The sequence below is a fragment of the Hylobates moloch genome, unplaced genomic scaffold (assembly GCF_009828535.3).
Source record: "Hylobates moloch isolate HMO894 unplaced genomic scaffold, HMol_V3 SCAFFOLD_3, whole genome shotgun sequence".
Classification (NCBI taxonomy): Eukaryota; Metazoa; Chordata; class Mammalia; order Primates; family Hylobatidae; genus Hylobates; species Hylobates moloch.
In genome coordinates, this window is record NW_026652278.1 from 37,931,419 (window position 1) to 37,958,277 (window position 26,859).

Consider the following 26,859-nt stretch of genomic DNA (forward strand, 5'->3'; position numbering starts at 1 on the left):
AGTGTAAAATTCAACCAAGGCTTCTACTTCCAGCTCAGTATCTTTTTAACCCAGACATTCTCCTCCCATGCCTCCATCCCATTATCCCCAAGAATCCTGAAACCAGTAGTAATCCAGATGACCAGGAGCTGAAAACACAGCCTTAGCACTTTTAGAGAATCAATTCAAAAAAAGATAAAACAATAGAAAAACTGTTGGGGTTGGGAGAACAACAGGAAGAGCTGAGATGAACTAATGCAGAATGAAATCAATAAGGCAAGGGGGAAAATTCTCTCTCTTCTTTTCCCTTCACATTTTCCCTGTTCATCACCACCTAGCCTAGGCCCCAGGACTTCCTCAAATGGCCCTAACTCTTTTGCCCAATACTGGGTTGTTTTTACCAGGTTCACGTGATAGGCTCTGAAAATACTTAGCTAAACCTTCTGATTAGCCAGGAGCACGTTTCCAATTTTTTCTTGGAACTGTTAGCCCCAGTCATATTCATTTTTACTACCTCCTTTGACACATGTTCCTTATATGACATAGTCTCTGCATCCTTCCCCATTCTGGACATACCCACCCAGTTTGTCAATATCTCACTTCAGATGTGATACAGAAAAGGAAATGTACTACCCATAAAGTGATTTTCAGTTCTTCACTCAATAAATCAACCAAAAAGTAAATAAATATACACTGAATCACAGGAAACATTTTAGAATGATAGAATGCTCTATAATATCTTAATAGGGCAATTTAAAAAGTGGTGTTGTAGGGGTAAACAAGGTGGTGAAAGTCAAGCACTTAACACAGAGCCTGGCACATTTGTCCTTTATAGATCACTGCAAACCAATGCCTTCATGGCACTCTATCTGCAGTATTATCTTCAGCTCAGAGCAGTGTATTTTGGAAGTGGCATTAACAAACTAGAGGCAGAAGTTCTAAAGAAGAGAAAGGAGTTTCTACTCACAGAACTCTCATCAATAATTTGTCCCTTTCTGTTCACCCTTATCCAGCTCTGCCCTGCCTTGGTGAAGGCGTAACAGGCTTGTTTCCTGAGGCTCTGTCTCACCTAATTCCTGGAATATATTATGGACGTTTTTGCGTTAGTGTGAGAGCACCTGAAAACCCACCATCACTCCCATGCCTGAGGTCAAGTGTCCTGGAAGGAATTTAACATCACCTGTGGGAGAATCTGGGCAAACCTCCTTGGCTAAATCCATTCCGGAGTATATGACACAGTTGTGAACTTCAGTCTGGCTACCAAGGTCCTGGCCCTCTTTTTGTTTCCACCCTTAAGACTACAACCTGACCTAAACTGTTGACCAAATTAGTAGGAGACTGGCTCCCTATGCTTATTTTATTTTTATTTTTTTATTTTTAATTTTTATGGGTACACAGTAGGTATCTATATTTATGGGGTACTTGAGATATTTTGTTACAGGCATGCAATGTGTAATAACCACATCAGGATAAATGAGGTATCCATCACCTCAAGCATTCATCTTTTGTGTTACAATCAAATTATACTCTTTTAGTTATTTTTAAATGTTCAGTTAAATTATTATTGTCTATAGTCACCCTATTGCAAACCAACGCAATAGGTATGATAGCACCCTGTTGCGCTATCAAATACTAGGTCTTATTCATTCTTTCTAATTATTTTTTGTACTCACTACCCACCCCCTTTTCCACTCCACCCAGCCCCCACTACCCTTCCCAGCCTCTAGTAACCATCCTTCTACTCTCTATCTCTCAGTTCAATTATTTTAATTTTTAGCTCCCACAAATAAGTGAGAACAAGTGAAGTTTGTCTTTCTGTGCCTGACTTATTTCACTTAACATAATGACTTCCAGTTCTATCCATGCTATTGCAAATGACAGGATTTTATTATGTTTACGGCTAAATAGCAGTCCATTGTGTATATGTACCACATTTTATCCATTCATCTGTCGATGGACACTTAGGTTGCTTCCAAATCTTAGCTATTGTGAATAATGCTGCAATGAACATGGGAGGGCAGATATCTCTTCTATATACAGATTTTCTTTCTTTTGGGTGTATATCTAGCCATGGAATTGCTGGATCATATGCGTGCACTGGTTTTAGTCCACTCCTGTCACATAAGGTCTGAATTCAGTTTCCCATGTCTCCATGGTGCTAAGACAGACTTCCCTGACCAAGGACTTGGACACAGACCAAGAATGTACTTCCCTGATGCCCCTACAGCTGGACCCCACACCTAGGATACAGTCATGACCTGGATCAAACATGAGTTTGTTCCTCTCTTGGACACAATGATCTGAATTGCCTGGGGCAACTTCCTTTTAGTCTTCCATTTGCAAAGAATTTCAGGCACATTTTATGTCTATAGATATTCTATTTACACTGACAGGGAGAAGGGAAAAAAATTACAAAAAGCAGACACATAGACTCATAAAGCAAAGCAGTTTATAAAAGATTTAGTGTAGTGGCAAATAGTTCTAAAAACTTTAATAGACCTTGAGGTCATTGCTGTTATATAACTTCATTGATTCATTCATGTACTCATTCAATATGCATGTGTGCAGTGATTTGAATCATAGTTGCCTATAATATGCTTGGCACTGTCTATACAAATATAAATAAGATTCATATTTATAGGGCCACATATTTATTCATACTTAAAGGGCCACAAAAATTAATGTTCAACGGACACTTAGGTTGCTTCCAAATCTTAGCTATTATGAATAGTGCTACAATGAACATGGGAGGACAGATGTTCAATATCATCACCTCAACCTATCAAATAAAAGTTTTTATGTTTGGTATGTTCTGTTAAAGATGAGAAGTATGCAATACACCTCAGTAGATTATATAATTCCATCCAACAACATCAGCTATAATTGGCATAACATACAATATGTGAGCTTCATTTCTGTGTGTAACAGCAGTATTAGTCTTGAGTCTGGTATGTTTAGGTCTGCAGTACACCTCTGGCCCTCCTAGTTGTATCAAACTAGCCACACTTCCTCACATCTAAATTGAGAATAACAGCAGTTCTCACCTCATAATGCTGTTATTAAAAGTCAAATGAAATAATGTATACCAAGTGCTTAACATGGTGCCTGAAAAGCCCCTATTTACATTGTATTTTCCTTCTCAAATATGCACGATAGTGTTTGTTTGTGCAATTTAAATTATTTCCATTTTTCAAATCACCTTAGCACCTCCACTTGGGCTTAACAGCTAAGGTTAAGCGAAAATGGTCTTGAAAAAAAGACCCTAGGAGGTAAAAGCAGTAACCAGTAAGGACAACACACACACACAACCCTAACTAAAAAGGAGTAAGTAGAAGTAGGCAGCTCAGAGTCCTAGAAATTATAATTTGTGAGAAACATCAAAACTATCACTTTCTAGGAAAAGAAGTTGCAGCACATGAAGCTCCTAAAATTGAAACTAAGCCAACTCCGGGATACATTAATAAAATGACAGTATCCCATTTGAGGTTAAGTCTTTCAGACCATATCTGGACCCTATATTAAGTTATAGACACACACTTAAAGTGAGACTTTGACAGAACATGGTCCAAAGCATTCCAAAAATGTTAGCCAAGCAGAATTTCACAAAGGTGCAGAATAAAGTAGGCAAAACCAGGCCTCTTCAGGCTGGGGAATGGCAGATGTGGAGGAATCATGACAGTATCACTTCAAATATTTGAGGGACTATTTCCTATGGAAGGAGATGTAGAAATGGGAGAGGATCCCTATGGTCTACAGGGCAGAACTAGTTCTAATGACAGTGGAAAGATAAAGGGAAGGAGAAAGACTTTAATTCAACTTGGAAAAAATTCTAACAAAGTTGTCTAATATAGTGAGAGAAGTGTTGGGGTTAGGGAGGTGGTGAGGAGAGATTTTAAGGATTCAACAGAGAATCCAACTAGATTAAGAAGCTGGACTGTGGATTTGACTGGTCTGTGACCAGTACTTTTGGTCTATGACCAACAATTTTTTCAGCTGCCCATGGTAAGAGAAATAAAACAATGATACACTCTCTAAGACTCATTAACTATAAAACAAAGATAATATTATTAACCTGATAGAACTGAGCGAAGATTAAGTAAGATAATATGAGAAAGGGTCTTCAACATGAAAGACATAAATGAAAATTTTAAAACACAGTTAAAAAAACAGAGGAAACAAAGAAGAAAACATTAATCACTATCATCAGAGAGAGGAAAAAATATTGCATCCATGAGACCAAAAAAGTATACAATTTTATTTAAATAAACTATCAGAAAATAAAAACAAGCTTTTAGAAATTTAAACAGTAATAACCAAAATAAGAAATTTTAACAAAAAGGTTAAAAGATAAGGTTGAGGACATATCCTAAAAAGTAGAGCGAAATGTCAAATTTTATCCACTGCATTCTAGCCAACAGTTAGGGAATATTAGTTTCCCCACATCTTCAACAACACTGGATATTAAGAAAAAAAACTTTGCTTTTAGGTATGTGAAAAATAGTACCTCATTGTTTCAGTTTACTTTGTTTGCCTACCAGTGAAGTTGGATATTTTCTCGTATCTTTTAGCCATTGACACTTCCTCAACTACAAACCACCTGTTGAGCTCTAACAAGAGTCAAGTCAACTGCCTGGGTCTTGTCAGTTTTCTTTTCCCTGTCTGTCATTAGAAATATCTTGGTTCCAAGATGGCCGAATGGGAACAGCTCCAGTCTGCAGCTCCCAGCAAGATTGACAAAGAAGACAGGTGATTTTGCATTTCCAACTGAGGTACCTGGTTCATCTCACTGGGACTGGTTCGACAGTGGGTGCAGCCCATGGAGGCTGAGCTGAAGCAGGGCAGGACATCACCTCACCTGGGAAGCGCAAGGGATCAGGGGATTTCCCTTTCCTAGCCAAGGGAAGCCATGACAGATGGTACCTGGAGAAACAGGACACTCCTGCCCTAATACTATGCTTTTCCAACAGTCTTAGCAAACAGCACACCAGGAGATTATATCCCACACCTGGTTCAGCAGATCCCACGCCCACAAAGCCTTGCTCACTTCTAGTGCAGCAGTCTGAGATCAACCTGCGAGGCAGCAGCCTGGCAGGCGGAGGGGCATCTGCCATTGCCAAGGCTTGAGTGGGTAAACAAAGTGTCCTGGAAGCTCAAACTGGGCGGAGCCCACCGCAGCTCAGCAAGGCCTACTGCCTCTGTAATCTCCACCTCTGGGGGCAGGGCATAGCTGAACAAAAGGCAGCAGACAACTTCTGCAGAAGTAAACGTCGCTGTCTGATAGCTCTGAAGAGAGCAGTGGTTCTCCCAGCATGGTGTTTGAGCTCAGAGAACAGACAGACTGCCTACTCAAGTGGGCCCCTGACCCCTGTGTAGCCTAACTGGGAGACACCTCCCAGTAGGGGCCAACTGACTCTTCATACAGGCGGGCACCCCTCTGGGACGAAGCTTCCAGAGGAAGGATCAGGCAGCAATATTTGCTGTTCTGCAATATTTGCTGTTCTGCAGCCTCTGCTGGTGATACCCAGGCAAACAGGGTCTGGAGTGGACCTCCAGCAAACTCCAACAGACCTGCAGTTAAGGGACCTGACTGTTAGAAGGAAAACTAGCAAACAGAAAGGAATAGCATCAACATCAACAAAAGGACATCCACACTAAAACCCCATCTGTAGGTCATCAACATCAAAGACCAAAGGTAGATAGAAACCACAAAGATGGGGAGAAACCAAAGCAGAAAAGCAGAAAATTCTAAAAACCAGAGGGCCTCTTTTCCACCAAAGGATCACAGCTCCTCGCCAGCAAAGGAACAAAGCTGGATGGAGAATGACTTTGATGAGCTGACAGAAGTAGGCTTCAGAAGGTCGGTAATAACAAACTTCTCCGAGCTAAAGGAGGATGTTTGAACCCATCACAAGGAAGCTAAAAACCTTGAAAAATGATTAGATAAATGGCTAACTAGAATAAATAGTGTAGAGAACACCTTAAATGACTGAGCTGAAAACCACGGCATGAGAACTATGTGACCCATGCACAAGCTTCATTAGCCAATTCGATCAAATGGAAGAAAGGGTAACAGTGATGGAAGATCAAATGAATGAAATAAAGTGAGAAGAGAAGTTTAGAGAAAAAAGAGTAAAAAGAAATGAACAAAGCCTCCAAGAAATATGGGACTATGTGAAAAGACCAAATCTACATTTGATTGGTGTACCTAAAAGTTATGGGGAGAATGGGACCAAGTTGGAAAACACTCTTCAGGATGTTATCCACAAGAACTTCCCCAACCTAGCAAGGCAGGCCAACATTCAAATTCAGGAAATACAGAGAACATCACAAAGATACTCCTCGAGAAGAGCAACCCCAAGACACATAATTGTCAGATTCACCAAGGTTGAAATGAAGGAAAAAATGTTAAGGGCAGCCAGAGAGAAAGGTCGGGTTACCCACAAAGGGAAGCCCATCAGACTCACAGCTGATCTCTGGGCAGAAACTCTACAAGCCAGAAGAGAGTGGGGGCCAATATTCAACATTCTTAAAGAAAAGAATTTTCAACCCAGAATTTCATATCCAGCCAAACTAAGCTTCATAAGTGAAGGAGAAATACAATACTTTACAGAGAAGAAAATGCTGAGAGATTTTGTCACCACCAGGCCTGCCCTAAAAGAGCTTCTGAAGGAAGCACTAAACATGGAAAGGAACAACCGGTACCAGCCACTGCAAAAACATGCCAAATTGTAAAGACCATCAAGGCTAGGAAGAAACTGCATCAACTGACAAGCAAAATAACCAGCTAACATCATAATGACAGGATCAAATTCACACATAACAATATTAACCTTAAATGTAAATGGGCTAAATGCTTCAATTAAAAGACACAGACTGGCAAATTGGATATAGTCAAGACCCATCAGTCTACTGTATTCAGGAGACCCATCTCATGTGCAAGGAACGCACATAGGCTCAAAATAAATGGATGGAGGAAGATCTAACAAGCAAATGGAAAGCAAAAAAAAGTAGGGGTTGCAATCCTAGTCCCTGATAAAACAGACTTTAAACCAACAAAGATCAAAAGAGACAAAGAAGGCCATTACATAATTGTAAAGGGATCAATTCAACAAGAAGAGCTAAGTATCCTAAATATATATGCACCCAATACAGGAGCACCCAGATTCATAAAGCAAGTCCTTAGAGACCTACAAAGAGACATAGACACCCACACAATAATAATGGGAGATTTTAACACCCCACTGTCAATATTAGACAGATCAACGAGACAGAAGGTTAACAAGGATATCCAGGACTTGAACTCAGCTCTGCACCAAGCAGACCTAATAGACATCTACAGAACTCTCCACCCCAAATCAACAGAATATACCAACGACAAAAACCACATGATCATCTCAATAGATGCAGAAAAGGCCTTTGACAAAATTCAACAGCCCTTCATGCTAAAAATTCTTAATAAACTAGGTATTGATGGAACATACTTCAAAATAATAAGAGCTATTTATGACAAACCAACAGCCAATATCATACTGAATGGGCAAAAACTAGAAGCATTCCCTTTGAAAACTGGCACAAGACAGAGACGCCCTCTCTCTCACCACTCCTATTCAACATAGTTTTGGAAGTTCTGGCCAAGGCAATCAGGCAAGAGAAAGAAATAAAGAGTATTCAGTTAGGAAAAGAGGAAGTCAAATTGTCCCTGTTTGCAGATGACATGATTGTATATTTACAAAACCCCATCGTCTCAGCCCAAAATCTCCTTAAGCTGATAAGCAACTTCAGCAAAGTCTCAGGATACAAAATTAATGTGCAAAAATCACAAGCATTCTTATACACCAATAACAAACACAGAGCCAAATCATGAGTGAACTCCCATTCATAACTGCTTCGAAGAGAATAAAATACCTAGGAATCCAAATCACAAGGGACGTAAAGGACCCCTTAAAGGAGAACTACAAACCACTGCTCAATGAAATAAAAAAGGACATAAACAAATGGAAGAACAGTCCATGCTCATGGATAGGAAGAATCAATATCGTGAAAATGGCCATACTGCCCAAGGTAATTTGTAGATTCAATGCCATCCCCATCAAGCTACCAATGACTTTCTTCACAGAATTGGAAAAAACTACTTTAAAGTCCCTATGGAACCAAAAAAGAGCCCACATTGCCAAGACAATCCTAAGCAAAAACAACAAAGCTGGAAGCATCACACTACCTGACTTCAAACTATACTACAAGGCTACAGTAACCAAAACAGCATGGTACTGGTACCAAAACAGAGAGATAGACCAGTGGAACAGAACAGAGGCCTACAACAATCTTATCTTTGACAAACCTAATAAAAACAAGAAATGGGGAAAGGATTCCTTATTTAATAAATGGTGCTGGGAAAACTGGCTAGCCATATGTAGAAAGAATGGCCATATGTAGAAAGAACTGGCTAGCCATATGTAGAAAGCTGAAACTGGATCCCTTCCTTACACCTTGTACAAAAATTAATTCAAGAAGGATTAAAGACTTAAATGTTAGACCTAAAACCATAAAAACTCTAGGAGAAAACGTAGGCAATACCATTCAGGATATAGGCATGGGCAAGGACTTCATGACTAAAACACCAAAAGCAATGGCAACAAAAGCCAAAATAGACAAATGGGGTCTAATTAAACTAAAGAGCTTCTGCACAGCAAAAGAAACTACCATCAGAGTGAAGAGGCAACCTACAGAATGGGAGAAAATTTTTGCAATCTGACAAAGGGCTAATATCCAGAATCTACAAAGAACTTAAACAAATTTACAAGAAAAAAACAACCTCATCAAAAAGTGGGCAAAGGACATGAACAGACATTTCTCAAAAGAAGACATTTATGCAGCCAACAGACACATGAAAAAATGTTCATCATCACTGGTCATCAGAGAAATGCAAATCAAAACCACAATGAGATACCATCTCACACCAGTTAGAATGGCAATTATTAAAAAGTCAGGAAACAACAGATGCTGGAGAGGATGTGGAAAAATAGGAACGCTTTTACACTGTTGGTGGAAGTATAAACTAGTTCAACCATTGTGGAAGACAGTGTGGCAACTCCTCAAGGACCTAGAACTAGAAATACCATTTGACCCAGCAATCCCATTATAATCCCAAAGGATTATAAATCATGCTACTATAAAGACACACGCACACGTATGTTTATTGCAGCACTATTCACAATAGCAAAGACTTGGAACCAACCCAAATGTCCATCAATGATAGACTGGATTAAGAAAATGTGGCACATATACACCATGGAATACTATGCAGCCATAAAAAAGGATGGCTTCAAAGCTTCAAAGGACAGGATGACTCTCTTGTTAAAGGATAATGAAGCTAGTGACTTTAAGTTTAAGCCATTATTAATTGACCATTCTGAAAATCCTAGGGCCTTTAAGAATTATGTTAAATCTGCTCTGCCTGTGCTGTATAAATGGAACAAAAAGGCTGGATGACCATAACTGTTTACAGTATGGTTTACTGAATATTTTAAGTCCACTTGTTGATGTCTGCTTCTCAGAAAAAAAAAATTCTTTCCAAAATATTACTGTCCATTGACAATGCACCTGGTCATCCAAGAGCTCTGATGAAGATATACAAGAAGATAAATGTTTTCATGCCTGCTAATACAACATCCATTCTGCAGGCTATGGATCAAGGAGTGCTATGGTTTGAATATTTGTCTCCTCCAAGCCTCATACTGAAATTTTATCCCCAATGTTAGAGGTGGGGCCAAATGGGAGGTGTTTGGTCATGGGGACAGATCCCTCATGCATAGATCAATGACCTTCTTTGGGGGTGAGTGAATTCTTACTCTATTCATTCCCATGAGAGCAGTTGTTAAAAAGAGGCTAGCACCGGCCTCCCTATACCTTGCTTCCTCTCCCACCATGTGATCTCTGCACACTCTGGCTCCCCTTCACCTTCCTCCAAGAGTGGAAGCAGCCTGAAACCCTCACCAGATGCCCAATCTTGAGCTTTCAAGCCATCAGAATTGTGAGCCAAATAAACTTTTCTTTCTTTATAAATTTCCCTGTCTCTGGTATTCCTTTATAGCAACACAAAACAAAGTAATTTTGACTTTCAAGTCTCATTTAAGAAATATATTTAGTAAGGCTATAGCTATCATACATAATGATTTTTCTGATGGACCTGGGCAAAGTAAATTGAAAGCCTTCTGGACAAAAATTACCATTCTAGGTGCCATTAAGAACATTCATGATTCATGGGAGGAGGTCAAAATACCAATATTAACAGGAGTTTGGAAGAAGTTGACTCCAACCCTCATGAATGACTTGGAGGGGCTCAAGACTTCAGCAGAGAAAGTGACTGCAGAAGTGATGGAAACAGCAGGAGAACTAAAATTAGTAGTGGAGCCTGAAGATGTGAATGAATGGCTGCAATCTCGTGATGAAACTTGAACAGTTGTGGAGTTGCTTCTTATGGATAAGCAGAGAAAGTGGTTTCTTGAGATGGAATCTACTCCTGGGGAAGATACTGTGAACATTGTTGAAAGGACAGCAAAGGATTTAGAATATTACGTAAACTTGCTCAATGAAACAGCAGGAGTGCTGGAGGAGGATTGACTCCATTTTGAAAGAAGTTCTACTGTTAGTAAAACGTTATCAAACAGCACCACATGCTACAGAGAAATCTGTCATGAAAGGAAGAGTCATTCAATGTGGCAAACATCATTGCTGTCTTCTTTTAATAAATTGCCACAGCCACTCCAACCTTCAGCAACCAATTCCTGATAAGTCAGCAACATAAACATCAAGGCAAGACTCTCCACCAAAAAAAAGAGTACCACTCATTGAAAGTTCAGATGATTGTTAGCATTTTTTTTAGAAATAAAGTATTTTTAATTAAGGTGCATTGTTTTTTAGACATAATGCTATTGTACACTTAATAGATACAGTATAGTGTAAACATAACTTTTATATGCACTGTGAAACCAAAAATTCATATTACTCTTTTAGTCACGTTACTTCCTTTGTAGCAGTCTGGAACAAAACTTGCAATAACTTTGAAGTATGTCTGTACTACAGTGAGTAAGATTTTAGAGAGAAAATATATGACCAGTAAAGCTAAAAAGAAGTCAGGAAAACTCCAGGAAGCCTTCAGATACATGAAGGAATATCTAATGGGTGGCAGTTCTTGACTAATGGGAGAACATTTGTGCCCCTAAAGAGAAAATTTATCTGAGAAGTGCACATCTTCTCTCATGAAAAAGGACATCTCTAATTGTTCAGAGTTCATGCCCAGAGATACACTGGGGGACTAGTTTGGGATAAATGGGAGCCAAGAGTTTTCAGGAAAAGGTTAAATGTCATCAAGGTCCAAGGAGTCATACAGGGCATCACTAAAAGGAGGCTGAAATGCTAGAGAAAGCATGGTAGGCAGAAAAGGAGAGGGGCTCTTTCAAAAAGGCAAGGGAACTGGGCACACTCAGCCACCAACCAGTTGTGCAACATGAGCACATTCCTTCCCACCTCAGGACGTCAATGTTTCTATCACTCATACACTGCTGAAATTTGGAAAGAAATTTGGAAATTCTACTTTTAGGAATTGATCCTAAAGAAACTGTCAAAGATGTGAAATGAGATTAATCCACAGAAGTTATAATATAATTATATATTTGGAAAATTTGGAAAGTAACTGAAAGTTTCCCAAATGTTTCCCAAAAGGAAATGGTTAAATAGACATATGGTACATGTTCAAATGATGGAATATTATATGCAGCCATTAAAAGATCATATGGTAAAAGCCATTCAGTTGTCACGACAAACTGTAAAGTAAAATTGAGGATTACAATTGGTATGCATAACATGGATCCAAATTTGTAGAAAATAAATACTAAAAAACAATAAAAAGTAAGCCAAAGAGAGGGAACAAGAGAAAGACTAAAAAGTCATATGACAGAGTTATGAGTAGTAAACTTACACAAATTTTTATTTTCTTATTTATTCTTTATATATTCTAAATTTTGTTATAAACCTGTATTATTTTTGTAATTAAAACAGCAAATGCAATTGATTTCATTTTAATTAAGAGATTTGAGGATATTTAAGTCTCTTCTAGCACTAAAATCCATTGAGTCTTTTTAAAATGCCAAATGCATAGATACCTACACCACATCTGAAATGTGATCTTCTACTTCTCCCCAGCCCTAATCCTCCATAAGTTTTGCAAACAGGTCTGCTCTCTGAAGCCATAAGGCAGTTCCGGGAAGAGTAATACTAGGTAGGGGCCTGGAGTTTGGGCTGTCTTCACAATGTGAATCTTAGAGCAATCTTTTTGAGAAAAACACAATTGAAAAAGACCATACTTCTTGGCCCTGAAAGGCCTCTGGCTTTTCTTTCACAGAAAATGTCTGCAGTCTGGATGGACATCAGCACCAGGAAGTTACACACCTCTCTGTAAATATTTCCATCCCTAAAAGACTTCCTCTACCTGTGAAATCTTTACTAACAACCTTCAACATTCACTGTGCCAAATGCCAGCGTCAATTCTCAGTTTCATCTTATTTTACCCATGAGCAACATTAGACCCAGTTAGACCTAGTTGAAACACTTTTCTCTGATGGCTCCCAGGACACTATACTCACCTACCTAGTTTATCCCCCTTCCCCCACTCCAGCACACACACATACACAGACACACACACACACACACAAACACACACACACTGTCTCTCTCTCTCTCTCCCTCTCTCTCTCTCAGTCTTCTTGGACGGTTTCTCTTCCTATCCACAACCTTTAAAGTTGGAGCATCTGGCTCAGTCCTTAGAGCATTGTCGTTTTTTTTTTCTAGTTACACTCACTTACCCAATCTCTTTGGATTTAAATCCTGTGTCACTCAGTTTAAACACCGCCTGATGACCTAAATTTATATCTCAAGTCCAGTTTTCTTCCCCAAACTCCAAATTTGTATATCCATCTGCTCTATTTGAAAGACCCATGTCAAATAGGCATCTGAACATTAACACACCCAAAACCCGAGATCCTAATCTTCCCACTCAAGCCTATTCCTCCTACAGTCTTCTCATCTCAACGCAACTCCATCCTTCTAGTTTCTTGGAAGGCCCAAAACCTTGGAGTCAAGTTTCCTTCTCTCTTTTTTCCCATCCAAATCCAACTAGGAGATTTTATTGGCTCTATTAGATCCCAAATCCAATCACTTTTCACCATGTCCACTGCTACTACCTGGAAATGGACACCATCATCTTTTACCTGTATTACTGCAGTAGTCTCCCAACTAGTCTCTCTTCTGCTTATATCCCTTTATGTCTGTTCTCTACAATGCAGCCAGAGTGATCCTATTAAAACGTGAATTGGATAAAGTCATTCCTGTGCTCAACACTCACAGTGGTTTCCCATTGCTCTATAAGTAAAAGCCAAAGGCTATACAGTGGCCTGCAGGATGCTAGACATTTTGTTTAGGCCAAACCTACCTCACAGCTCTCACCTCCTTGCTTTCTCCACTCCAACCACACTGGATTCTTTGTTGTTTCTTAAACACCTAATTTCTCCTCAGGACTTTGTACATGTTGGTTCCTCTGCGTGGAATGTTCTTCACAGAAACAGTCACACTAGCAGCCATATGCTACCACAAGTCTAAAGAGATCTTAGAAATGATATCCAACAAAGGCTGAGGAAAACTGCTAAGCAGTGGAAGAGGAGCTCACTCCCTAATTCAACAGAGGTTTGTTCTCAGTGGGGAAGGAGCAAAGGCTCCTTCCTGAATGCCTTTATGCCTCTGGACAACCATATTGACAGAACTCTGACAGCCCTAGTCACTCTATCTTCTGGAACATGACTACTGTACATGGTGAGAAGACTTTTGCCTTCTTTCCTGGGTCTGAGTGAACTTTTCTGCCTAGAGGATTTAGATGTCTTCTCATACTTAGATGGGGATCTAGCATTTGGTGATTGCATTTTTCCAAGATCTGAACAGAACCTGAGAGAGCCATGGGCAGACTATGCATTCCATCCATATCAACGTTAGACTGGGATAAATCTCCCCTAATACATCCTTAAATACTTTTTAGGATAAGGTGAAAAACACATTCATCCATACATACATACAAAAGGAATCTCTTTTCTTTCAAGGATAAGGCCTTAGGTTCAATAAATTTTGCAAGAAAATAGAAAGAACAACGAAGGAAAAGTTTGCCTCTAAAATAGATATGAAGCAGGAATAGATGGAAATCGTTTGTTTTTTTGAACTCTGTACAAGAGGATGTTGCCATAAACAAGCTAAAATAAAAGATTTCATGGAAGCCAAAAACATTGTAACTGAATGAAAGTTTATACTGGAGATAGTTAAGGAAAATTGAATCAGTGATACAGAGGAAATTCTTAGGAAAATAGTCTCAGAATGCAATGAAAAATAAATTAAGAAAATGAAAGGAATAAAGAAGGAAGGAGAAAGGAAGAAAGAAAGAGAAAGAAATAAAGAAAAAAGAAAGGAAAGAAAAGAAAAAGAAAGAAGAAAGAAAGAGAGGGAGAGAGAAAGAGGGAGGGAGGCAAGGAAGGAAGGGAGGGAGGGAGGGAGGCAGGCAGGCAGGCAGGCTGCAGGCAGGCAATTTAGAGATAAGAGATCCAAATAATAGGACCCTGAAGAAGAAAAAGAAACAAACAAAACAGGAGCATTAATTGAAGTTGTGACAGAAGAAATCTTTCTTGCTCCTAAATAAGTCCTAAATTTGGAAATCAAGAGGGTTTACCATATTCCAGGCAAAAATTTTTGAAAGGAAGTCTATACTCAGTTATCTTATTGTGAAAGTTGTATATTTCAGAAATGGGGAACAAAAACCATTCAGGCTAAAAAACAGTTGTCCTCAACTTCTGAGTCTGTTTTGTGCTGCTACAACAGACTGAGTCATTTATAAACAACAGAAGTTTATTTGGCTCACAGTTCTGGAGGCTGGGAAGTTCCAGATCAAGGGGCCAGCATCTGGCGAGGGCCTTCTTGCTGTGTCATCCCATGGCAGAAAGCAAAGGGAAAGAGAGCATAAGAGCAAGAGAACAAACTCACAGTTTCAAGTCCTTTTATTATTGGCATTGATCCATTCATGAGGGCGGAGCCCTGTGACCCAAGCACCTCCCAGTAGGTCTTGCCTCCCAACATTGTTACATTGGGGATTAAGTTTTGAACATACGCTTTTGGGGGGACATATTCAAACTATAGCAACTTCTTTACAGCATCAAACTTCTCAAGACAATGGAGGAATATTTCCAATGATTTGAGGGGGAAAGATTGCTATATTTAAGAGAAGTTCTCTCTTTTATAACACTGATCCCCTTTCTAAAAAATTAATATGCTTACTAGATCATTATGAAAGGAATCAAGATTAGGGACCCAAGAATAGGGAAAGGCATAGTGAGATAAGAACTATATTAAAATTCATTAAATTCATGGATGGATGAGTTTGATTATTAATATCCAAATAAAGAGAAAAAATCCTGTGAAATAAGTGACTAACATAATTTATACTATTTGAATTTATAACATTATCAAATTAAATATTTAAAATAAGAAAAAGGAGGACACAGGGACACAAAAACTCTTAATCCTTCTCTCATAATGGGGTCAAAAATTACTAATTTCACTTTGATATTAAGATAACTTTAAGCGCAGGAATGCTTTGCTTTTTTTTTTTTTTTTTTTGAGATGGAGTCTCGCTCGGTCTCCCAGGCTGGAGTGCAGTGGTATGATCTCAGCTCACTCAAGCTCTGCCTCCCAGGTTCACGCCATTCTCCTGCCTCAGCCTCCCAAGTAGCTGGGGACTACAGGCACCCACCACCACGCCCGGCTAATTTTTATATTTTTAGTAGAGATGGGGTTTCACCATGTTAGCCAGATGGAATGCTTTTCTTTTATTTCCACAGCCTGGGCAACATAACAAGACCCTGTTTCTACAAAAAATAAAAAATCAGCTGGGTATGGTGGTGCACGCCTGTAGCCCTAGCTACTCAGAAGGCTGAGGCAGGAGGATCACCTGAGCCCAGGAGTTCAAGGTTACACTGAGCTACGATTATGCTACCTCACTGCAGCCTAGGTGACAGAGCAAGACCCTGCCTCAAAAAAAAAAAAAAAAAAAAAGATTGCTACAAGTACAATTAAAAGTAAGATGTCCGTTATTCACAGCTTTGTGGAAATATAAAAACAAATAACAAAGTCCAGAGTCTGTATAGCAAAAAGCATAACAGAAAAAAACATTAAACACTAAAGAGAATAAAACGAGAAAAGGCAGATAAAATAAATGTGAACTGTTTACATTCCTTTATTAAAACAGAGAATCAAATTGGATTTAGAAAGATTAAAAATAAAGATGGACAAAATATATCAGCCAAATGAGAAGGGGGAACAGAATTTAGGACTAAAAAAGTAGATAAAAAGGAGTTATTTCAATATTTTATCAAAATATGAACTGCAAAAACATATAAAATATGAGTAGAGGTAAATAGACAACAGACAATTGTATTGAATTAAATGGATCTTAATTGCATTAAGAGCATGAAGTCATTATTATTTGAAGCACTGTAAAAGAATCTAAGAACTTATGAGGAATATAGTATTGAGGGTAATTGAGGTTAAAAGTAAATCTATGATAACAATTGTTTGACCAATTAACAAAATTTGATTATGGACTACAATTGAAAGTATTCTATCAGTGTTAGATTTCCTGAGTTTGATTACTTTGCTGTGGTTATATAAGAGAATATCTTTGTTCTTAGGAAATACATACTGAAATATTTAGAGGTAAAGGAACATAATATATACAACTTATTCTCAAATGGTTCAGGAAAAATACTATATGTGACTGTTGTGTGTGGGAGAGATAGAAAAGGGAAGAGAGAATGATAAAGAAAATGTGGCAGAATTTTTTAAATTGGTGAATATTTGTGAAGTGCTCTTTGAATTGTTCTTGTAATTTTTCTGTAATTTTGAAGTCATTTTAAAACAAAAAAAACAACAAAAAAAAGTAAATCTGTGATAACAAACCAAAAATGAAATTTTAAAACAATTACATTTATAATAGCATCAAAAAGAAAATCATACTTAGGAATAAATTTAACAAAAGAAATACAAAAGTTACACTCTGAAAACTACAAAATATTACTTAAGGAAATTAAGTAAGACCTACATACACAGAAGGACATCACATGTTCATGGATTGGAAGATTTAATATTTTTAAGATGGCAATATTCTCCAAATAGATTTACAGAGTTGACGCAATCTTATCAAAATCTCAGCTGGCTTCCTTGCAGAAGTTGACAACCTGATCTTAAAATTCATATGGAAGTTAATGGGACCCATAATACCCAAAACAATATTTAAAAAATAAAATGAAATTGGAGGACTCACAATGCCTGATTTCAAAACTTACTACCAAGCTATAGTAATCAAGAAATGTGGAACTGACATAGGGCTAGATATATAAAGAAATGGAATATAACTGAGAGTCTAGAAAAAAATGTTCACACTTATGGGAAATTGATTTTCAACAGAGTGCCAAAACAATTCACTGGAGAAAATAATAATCTTTTCAACAAATGGTGCTGGAACAACTAGATATTCACACACAAAAACATGAAGTTTGGCCCCTACCTCATAACACATATAACTGAAAGTGGATTAAAAAACTAAATTCAAGGGCTAAAACTATGTAGCTCTTTGAAGAAAATATAGATGTATATCTTCATGACTTTGGATTAGGCAATAGTTTCTTAGATAGGACGACAAAAGCATAAGAACCAAAGAAACTATAGATTGAATATCATCAAAATTTAAAACGTTTAAATTTTGTGCTGCAAACAATGCTATCAAGAAAGTGAAAAGACAACCCACAGAATGGGAGAAAATTTTTGGAAATCATATATCTGAAAAGGGAATATATAAGGAATCATTGCAACTCAATTATAAAAAGGTGAACCAATTTAAAAAATGGGCAAAGAGGCCAGGCATGGTGGCTCACGCCTGTAATCCCAGCACTTTGGGAGGCTGAGGTAGGTGGATCGCCTGAGGTCAGGAGTTCGAGTCCAGCCTGGCCAACATGGTGAAAGCCCGTCTCTACTAAAAATACAAAATTAGCCAGGCGTGGTGGCACGTGCCTGTAATCCCAGCTACTCCAGAGGCTGAGGCAGGAGAATCGCTTGAACTCAGGAGGCGGAGGTTGCAGTGAGCCAAAATCACGCCATCCCACTCCAGCCTGGGCAACAAGAGCAAAACTCCACCTCAAAAACAAAAAAAAATGGGCAAAGGATCTGAACAGATATTTTTCCAAAAAAGATCCACAAATGCCCACTAAACACATGAATAGATTTTCAAAACCATCAGCCATCAGGGAAATACAAACAAAACCTCAATGAGATACTACTTCACACTCATTAGGAAGGCTATAATAAAAGATAGGTAATAACAAGTGTTGGCAAGGATGTGGAGAAATTGGAATCACCATATATTGCTGGTGGAAATGTAAATGGTCCAGCTATTTTGAAAAACAGTCTAGCAGTTCATCAAATGGTTAAACATAGACATACAAGTGACCCAGCAATTTTGCTCCTAGGTATATAACCAAAAGAAATTAAAAACATAAGTCCACACCAAAACTTGTCCATGAATGCTCACAGCAGCATTATTCATAATGTCAAAAAGTAAAAACAATCCAAATATTCATCAACTGATGAATAAAATGTGGTATATACATTCGATGGGATATATGCTATGAAATGAATGTCCAGAATTGGCAAAATTGTGGAGACAGAAAGTAGATTGGTGTTTTCCTAGGACTCAGAAGCGTGGGGGCCATGTAGGGAGGAAATGGGGACTGCCCATTAATAGGTATGAGGTTTCTTTTCAGGGTGATAAAATGTTCCAAAATTGATTGTGGTGGTGGTACACAATCCTGTGAATATACTAAAACCACTGAATTGTTGACTTTAAGTTGGTGAATTGTATGATATGTGAATTGCATCTCCAGATAATAAGATCAACAACCATGGATTTGAATCTCAACTTCAACACTTACCAACTGGGAGACTTTAACAATTGAGTTACTTAACAGTAAATAATACCAACCTCCTAGGATTGTTGGAGAACTGAATTAACATCTGTAAGGTGATTAGAATAGTGTGTGAACCAATGTCCACTATAAGCCTGTGTGTTAACTAACTAAAGCCACCAGCACTTCCTTTCATTAAACACTTACTGTATTCATTTCCTTTGCCTGCTATAACAAATTACCATAAAAAACTCAGTGGTTTAAAACAACACACATTTATTCTCTTACAGTTCTGGAAGTCTGAAGCCTGAAATCAGTTTCACTGGACTGAAATCAAGGTGTTGGTAGGACTAAACTCCTCTCTACCCATCGGAGAATATTATGGTTGGAGATAAATTACCATATAATTGAAAAGACTGGATTGATTAATAAATATCCAATTTTATATCCTAAAAACATACAGCTTCTTCACAAGTGTTCATAGATTTATACAAACCCACCATATGCTTAGTTACAAGGAAACCTCTGAAATTATAAAGCCATATTCTCTAACCATCATGGAAAAATGAAAAATTAATTATAATGACTAAACAAAAATAAAAATCATTTAGAATCTTTTAAAAGTAATATCCTGGGCTACAGAGAATAAAAATGTGATGTCAAACTATTTAGAAAACGATGACACCACATACAAAAACGTGTTGGATCTATTCACAGTAAAAACAGATTCAGAAAAACTATCACGGGCCGGGTGTGGTGGCTCACACCTGTAATCCCAGCATTTTGGGAGGCCTAGGCTGGCAGATCACTTGAGTCCAGGAGTTTGAGACCAGCCTGGGCAACATGGTGAAACTCAGTCATAACAAAAATAAATAAATAAATAAATAAATAAATAAATAAATACAGAAAAACTATTATAAGTATGGCAGGAAAACTTGAACACCTTTATATGATAAAGCACTCAGTTGATTAAAAAAGTTGATTAAAAACACCAAATACAAAGAAGTATTATAATAAACAGGAAAAGGATGTATAAAGTATACAAAAGAAGTATATCGTGAAAAATGTCAAATTTACTGTAATTAAAGAAATACAAACTAAAACAATCTAAAAATGGATAAAATTATTTAAAAACAAAAACACCAAAGCTGTCAGGGATGCCACAAAACAGGAACTGCTTTTGAGAGCATGAAGGGCCCAACCTTTGGGAATGCAACCTGGCAACAGTCATCAAGAACTTTAAAAAACATTAACAAGTTTCAATCTAGTAAGTCTATTTCTGAGATCCTGTCCTCAGAGTACAATCCTACATATGGAAAAAACTTCCTGCACAAAGTCATTTATTAGAAATGGAAACAACCTCAATGTTCAATAACAGGAGAATTGTTAAATAAACTATGTGACCATAAAAATTACGCTAATAAAGACCATGCTATAAAATGGAAAATACGTGTGCTTCACTGCTACAGTAAAACCAGGCTTTAAAACTGCATATATAGCCTAATGATCATGGTGCCATCTCAATTTTTCAAGGTCCTATTCAAGTGAATGCCAAATGAGAGAAACAACCCAAGCATAGTAAAAAAAGAACTGCCAGGAAATAGCACCAAAATATTACAAGTGATTGTTTTTCTTCCCTACTGTAATCTATAGTATCATGTTTTCTTTAATGGGCAAGTGCTATGTTACTTTTATCCTCACGGACATAAAGCAATGCTTTACATCCTTCCTATGAATCAAAAGGAAACACTTCATTTTTTTTTGGCTTCCTTTTTTATTTTTTTAAACCAAGCAGTGGTTATGGAAGGAAACACCTCTTTGTGTAGGGCATGTACTGCCACTGTGGGTCTCTAAAGTCACTTTGATATTCTAACAGAAACAGCATGTTTCATACATGTTAGACAACCTATACTCTGGATTCTTTTCTCCAACAACTTATTTTCTCTTCACAACCCCCTCAAGTTTTCAAGCCTAAAGAAATTCCATCGGTTCTCTCTGCACCCACTTTCCTTGCTTTGCTCCTAGAATTATTCCCACCTTTCTTCTGCAGAGCATAGACAATGCCTCAGGCACACTGTTCCCAATCTCAGAGCCCTGAGTCCCTGCTACCTCTAGCTCCGTGGGATTCCAACACCCAGCACAAGGTTCTACAGGCAGCCACACATTCTGCTCCAGTACTTCTCAAGTTGAAGGCAGAGAATAAGGGAAGTTTAGGGAAGCTTGGAGCCATGGAGAAAAGGTGGAGACATGCAGGAAATCTAACACAAGGCCTTTTTGTGTAACAGTAGTTTTTGTGTGCTGAAGATTCCAGTTTCTAGGATTTGGCAAATTGGGAGCCTCAATTTCCTGTTCTAGGGCATATATTTGCTGAATGAATAAACGAATTAGGCTTCCCATCATCCTGCAATGACAGCTGACCAGTGACTAGAAGTGGCAGCTTGGTGAGGGAGTAGAGGGTGGGAAGAGCATGGTCATTTAGTACCAAAATAAGCCCTGAGACTAAGGCATGCAATGACCCTGCCACATTGCCAGTCAAAGTGTGGTCTGTGGAGGGGCAGCATTATCATCACCTGGGAACTTGTTAGAAATGTAGACCTACTTCAGAGCTATTGGATCAGAATCTGCATTTTAACAAGTTCTCTAATGATACATATCCATGTTAAAGTTTGAGAAGCACTGCCTCAGAACACACGCACACACACACACAGACACCAAAATCACCAAGACAAACAAGTGACTCCACTCTTGCACACTTCACCAAACCATCAAGACATTTAGTGATTCTTCACCACAGGGGCTGCCCTTGATTTTGGCCTTCCTCCGAAGTACTTAAAAGAATAGACTCTATGTAATTTACTCCAGGCCTCAACTTCACTCTACACAGATGGAGCCCATCACCTCTGGACAGTAGTGGGTGGGATTCAACACTGGTGCCCTTGAGCACCATTACCAGTTATAAAGAGCAGAGAAAACAACCAAAAAGACGACACAAGGGGGAAAGCACTCTCAAAATGTAATTTGACCAAGTAAAGGCAATGCCAATCATAATGATTTATAAAAACTCTTTACCAGATGTACATTATTACCACGCGGTGCAATCATGATTAAGGAAATCATTTAATGTGCAGCTGATTGCTTTACAAAGGCTTATTTGATTACACGACCCATAGTGAAGGATAAACTCTGTACTTCTGCCTTCAAATCTCCAAGATGGACGTGTAAGTAGGTTGACTGCTCAGAGCTTGGGAAAAAAGGGGGCTTTTTACTCTTAAATCTACACTATAGTTAAGGTAAAAGAGAGAAAAGATCTTTAAGCACTGCTAGGAGGGTGAAGGGGCTTGCCATGGGCAGCAGATTCTACTCATCTTTCTAGATCCAATTGAAGTGTCCCATCCTTTGAGAAGTTTCTCCAGAAGCCATCACTCCCTATTCTGCTTCTCATGGCATTTTCTCTTGTATTATTATTTTTTATTTTTATTTTGTTAGAGACAAAGTCTCATTATGTTGCCCAGGCTGGAGTGCAGTGGTTATTCACAGGTGCAAATATAGCACATTACAGCCTCAAACTCCTGGGCCCAAGCTATCCTCCTGCCTCAACCTCCTGAGTAGCTGGAACTACAAGCGTGCACCACTGTGTCATGGCACTTTGTTTAGACTCACATTACAGCTTCTAAGGAGGTAGAATGTACCCATTAGGATCCCAGACTTTGCAGCCTAACCACATCAGTCAAAATTTCCCCTCTGCCTATTATTAGCTGTGTGACCTTAACCAAATGACCTTCTTCCACAGCTGGAAGATGTGGAAACCAATATCATGGAATTTTTGTAAAGATTACAAGAGACAACATATATAAAGCATTACGATGTTTGGCACATAATAAATAATCAATGTTAGCTATTATTATTAGCACTTCCCAGCTATTATTATTAGGCTTCCCCACTAGACGGTGAGAAAACTGTTTATCCAAGGATCTGTGTGGCATGGGAACTTACAAATGGTAGACACACAATAATATTTGTCAGAATGGTTTGAAGGTATGCCAGGAAGAGGAAAGGGAGGGTGCTGGAAAAAACCGTAGCGTACTTTATGATTTTTCCCAGGGCCAACTTCGGTAGTGTTTGTTTTTATTTCATTACCAGAGTACATTATCTCAGACAGCAAGGTTGCTATAAAGTAGGGCTAGAAAGACACTATTTATGGAACCAGATGTTCTGTTCAGAGAAGGCAAAGTTGGCTATGAGGCATCTGAAATCTCCAGTTTGGCCCTTGGCTGAGCGGGGAGTGGGGGTTGAAGTTCAGCCAGAGCTTCACTTGCCCAACAGGGTGCCCTGGCATGGGGTTACATTAGCTCTGAAAATCATCCACCCAGAGGGATGCATTTTGTTTTTCAGTGTATCCACATAGAAGGACGTCTTTACAGACTGTGCCAAACATCTATATGTACCAGTGGGGAACCCTACTGCAAACTCAAAGGTCCCCTTTTAAACAAGCCTCTTGAATGTCTCAAATGAGCATCAGCTAAAATAATAATGCTTCACTTACTAAATATTTATTGAGTTCCCATTAAGGATCTCAAGGTGCTAATGGCTGACAAGGACCTTTGGACTTGCACAAGAGCCTGGTGTGTACCACCTTCTAAGGAAAGCTTGGGATGTTCTCTGAGATGGACACCAAATTCAAGAACCTGTCGCAGGGGCTGATGAATGTGGCTGCCAAGCTGACCCACAATAAGTATGTCAGAGGACCTCACAGACCTCATGGAGAAGTTCATTGAAACCTGACACCTTAACCATTGGCTGCTTAGTGGCATGTGCTCCTCCTGAATCAGTACTCAGCATCTGTCCCTTTCCTGTGTGGCTTCTGGCCCTCTATGACTGCTATATGGTCACCCTCTGTGGCTGCCTCCTGTACCCCTATCATGACTGAGGCCCCTCTGCCACCACTCTGCCCACACTGATGAGAAAGTTGCCATAAGTTTAGAGACTAAAAATAAAATTGCACTAGACACTGCAGATCTAAAGGTGAATACACAAAATATAATTGGGAGGGAGAGAAGGTGATGCAGAGGGCAGGAGCGTGGACAAGTATGATGAGTGCCACCTTAGGCATAACTGACGAGGTACTATAGAAGCATCCAAGATGGGGGCTAATCTAGACTTGAAGGATTAGAGAAGGCTTAAAGGGGAATAACACCCAATATGAGGCTTCAAGGAGTGATAGCAAATGTTAATATTTAGCGATACTATACGTCAGGCCCTGTTTTAAAAACTTTGCATGAATCCCTCATTCAGTCCACAACCCTGTAACATAGATGTTATTGTTATTCTCATCGTGTTACAAATGATGAAACCGAGGCACACAGTAAATGGTGGAGCTGAAATTCAAATCCAGGCAGCGCGGCTCCAGACTAAAGGGGAAGGAGAGTACCAGACAGGCCCTTAAAACAGAAGAAAGCACCTAGCTTCAGTCTGAGGAAAGATGCAGTTCCTTTGGGGAACTGAAAGCAACTCAATGAGGCGCAGCTTGGGGTGGGGACAGACGTTCAGAGATGACTGGGCCTGCTCTGTAGGTTGGAAGAAAAACCAGAAGCAGAGGGTTTCAGATCCAGTCCAAACTTTTTTTTTTTTTTGAGACAGTGTCTCACTCTGTCGCCCAGGCTGGAGTGCAGTGGTGTGATCTCAGCTGACTGCAACCTCCGCCTCCTGGGTTCAGGTGATTCTCCTGCCTTAGCCTCCCAAGTGGCTGGGACTACAGGCGCACACCACCACACCTGGCTAATTTTTGTATTTTTAGTAGAGACGGGGTTTCACCATGTTGGCCAGGCTGGTCTCGAACTCCCGACCTCAGGTGATCCACCCACTTCGGCCTCCCAAAATGCTGGGATTACAGGTGCAAGCCACCACACCCAGCCCCCCAGTCTAGACTTTTGACAACTAGCTGTGACTAGTGTCACCTAACTAATCTCTTCTGACCTCAGTTTCTCCTTTTTGTAAAAGACCATAATAACAATACCTGCTTCTCATAGAGAATGGCCATGAGCACCAAATGAGGAAAATGTATGTGAACTTGAGTGCAAAGTACAAATTCCTTCACAGACTTAAGATTTTATCAGTATTACTTCCCCAGTAGCTTCAAGGATTTGCAAACCTGAAATCCACAATGTCAGGGCACCAGAAAAAGCAGAGAAACAGTATTGGGGAGTGGAAAAGCCCACCAGCCCTGCCTCAGACCACCTCCATCCACACTCAGTCCTTACTAACTGAGATCTCAAGGCGAGTTATCCTCTCAGTACCTCAATTTTGCCATCTGGAAAATGGGAATGTCAATGATAGCACTTGTAAGGTTCATGTGACAAGTAAGTAGCACACGTAATATGCTAGGTACAGCTCCCAACACAGAATAAAGACTTAGTCAACATTAACAGCTATCATTATTTTAAGTATTAAGAAATATATTGGCTACTCATGCTATTCTTCCATGTTCTATATGGTATAAGCATGTGGGAATGTTAGAAGTTAGAGATGATAAAGAAGGAGGAGAAGGAGGTTTACAACCCTACGCTCCCTCACTGCTGCAGAGATTCTTCCTGGCTCTCACACGCTGGCAAGCAGCTGGCTCTCCGTCCTGGCAGAAAATGCCCAAAAGAGGTAAAAGATAGAGACTGCACACCATCTGTGCAAACCAGGCTGCTCTTGTAGTTTTTAGACAAAATCTAAATGTAGTCAGATATGACCTGCCCTTTTAAGATAGAATTATTCTATTTCCTCCCTCCACTCGTCCCCGTCCCCCACTCTGTCCCCCACATAAAACTCCCCCACATATCTCAAGAAACTTTCAGCATTTTGAAAGACATACTCTGGGGTCCTGTTGTGACAGCCTCGTGCCACATTAACTTCTCTGTCTTGTTCCCAGCAAAGAAGCCTTTGCTAATTTCACAACAGGAAAGCATGCAAGAAATTCGAGAACAAAACAAATCTACACGCAGAGCCCAGCATCTTCAAGCAAACACCCTGAGGTACAGACGCGAGGCTAGATGAGTCCAGACTGCAGATGAGGCAGCTGCCTCTTAAACTGCAAGGGGACTGAAAAAGTCATTTGCCTCTAAAAAACCAACTCTGAATACAAATTGATAATGAATATTCATGAGCCCCTCCAGCTTGCTCTAGAGCCACCCTTGACTGCAACCCTGGACTCTGCTTCCTAAAAAGTTTCCCAAAGCTCTTTCTCTGCCCCCTCTCAGAAGGAAGGGGGTGGGAAAGTTCATTCAGGGCTTTTTGCCTCCAGCTTTCAAGTACTTGCTTTTTGGTCTGGGCTTTTATTTTTCCTTCTATATTTTTTTTCTTAAGGATTCAGATCAAATCAATTTTGGTCTTACCCTTTGTATCTTCCATAAGTAGCAGCTTTTGTTTTCTTCCTCTTTCCTCGTTTTTTCCCCCCCAGCTTCTGCTTGCTGTGGTCCGTCTCCGTGAGAGAGGTACTCAAGGAAACAGAGATATAACAGACCCTTGGGCTCGTGGGAGGGGCTAAATTAGCCGGCCCCGTTTCGGAAGGAACCTCAAACCCTGTCTCTTTCATTGACTAGAAAGGACAGATTGACTGAGGAGTCCAGCAGCTCATTTTCCTAAAGTTACTCGAAGCCTTTTCCAGGTTGTAATTTTTTGCATCCTTGAAGCAATGTATATTCAAATCTCTCTTTCTCCCTTCTTCCCTCTCTCCCTTACTCCCTCCCTCTTCATCTCTCTCTCCCTCTCTTCGTTATAGAAATCCCTTTTTCTCCCTTGAAAAAGTCATCTCAGCTGCAAGCAAAAAAAAACTATTTCCTTACTGCAATTATGA

At 39.3% G+C, this 26,859-nt stretch overlaps 1 protein-coding gene across 5 annotated transcripts in view; it reads right to left on the minus strand.

The window, feature by feature from the left end:
* Positions 1 to 26,547, minus strand: part of ENTPD1 (ectonucleoside triphosphate diphosphohydrolase 1) — a 115,573-nt gene extending 89,026 nt beyond the window's left edge. For 2 of the 5 annotated variants that reach the window (XR_009212745.1, XM_058436161.1), the window contains exon 1: positions 25,879 to 26,057. Coding sequence is in view for 3 of the 5 variants with exons in the window: in XM_058436161.1 (XP_058292144.1) it covers positions 25,879 to 25,972 (94 nt within the window). In the remaining 2 variants the exon portion in view is untranslated. Of the gene's footprint in view, positions 1 to 25,878; positions 26,058 to 26,398 lie in introns of those variants that run through there. The other 3 variants (XM_058436162.1, XM_032135762.2, XM_058436160.1) reach the window with 2 other exon arrangements.
* Positions 26,548 to 26,859: the final 312 nt, after the last annotated feature.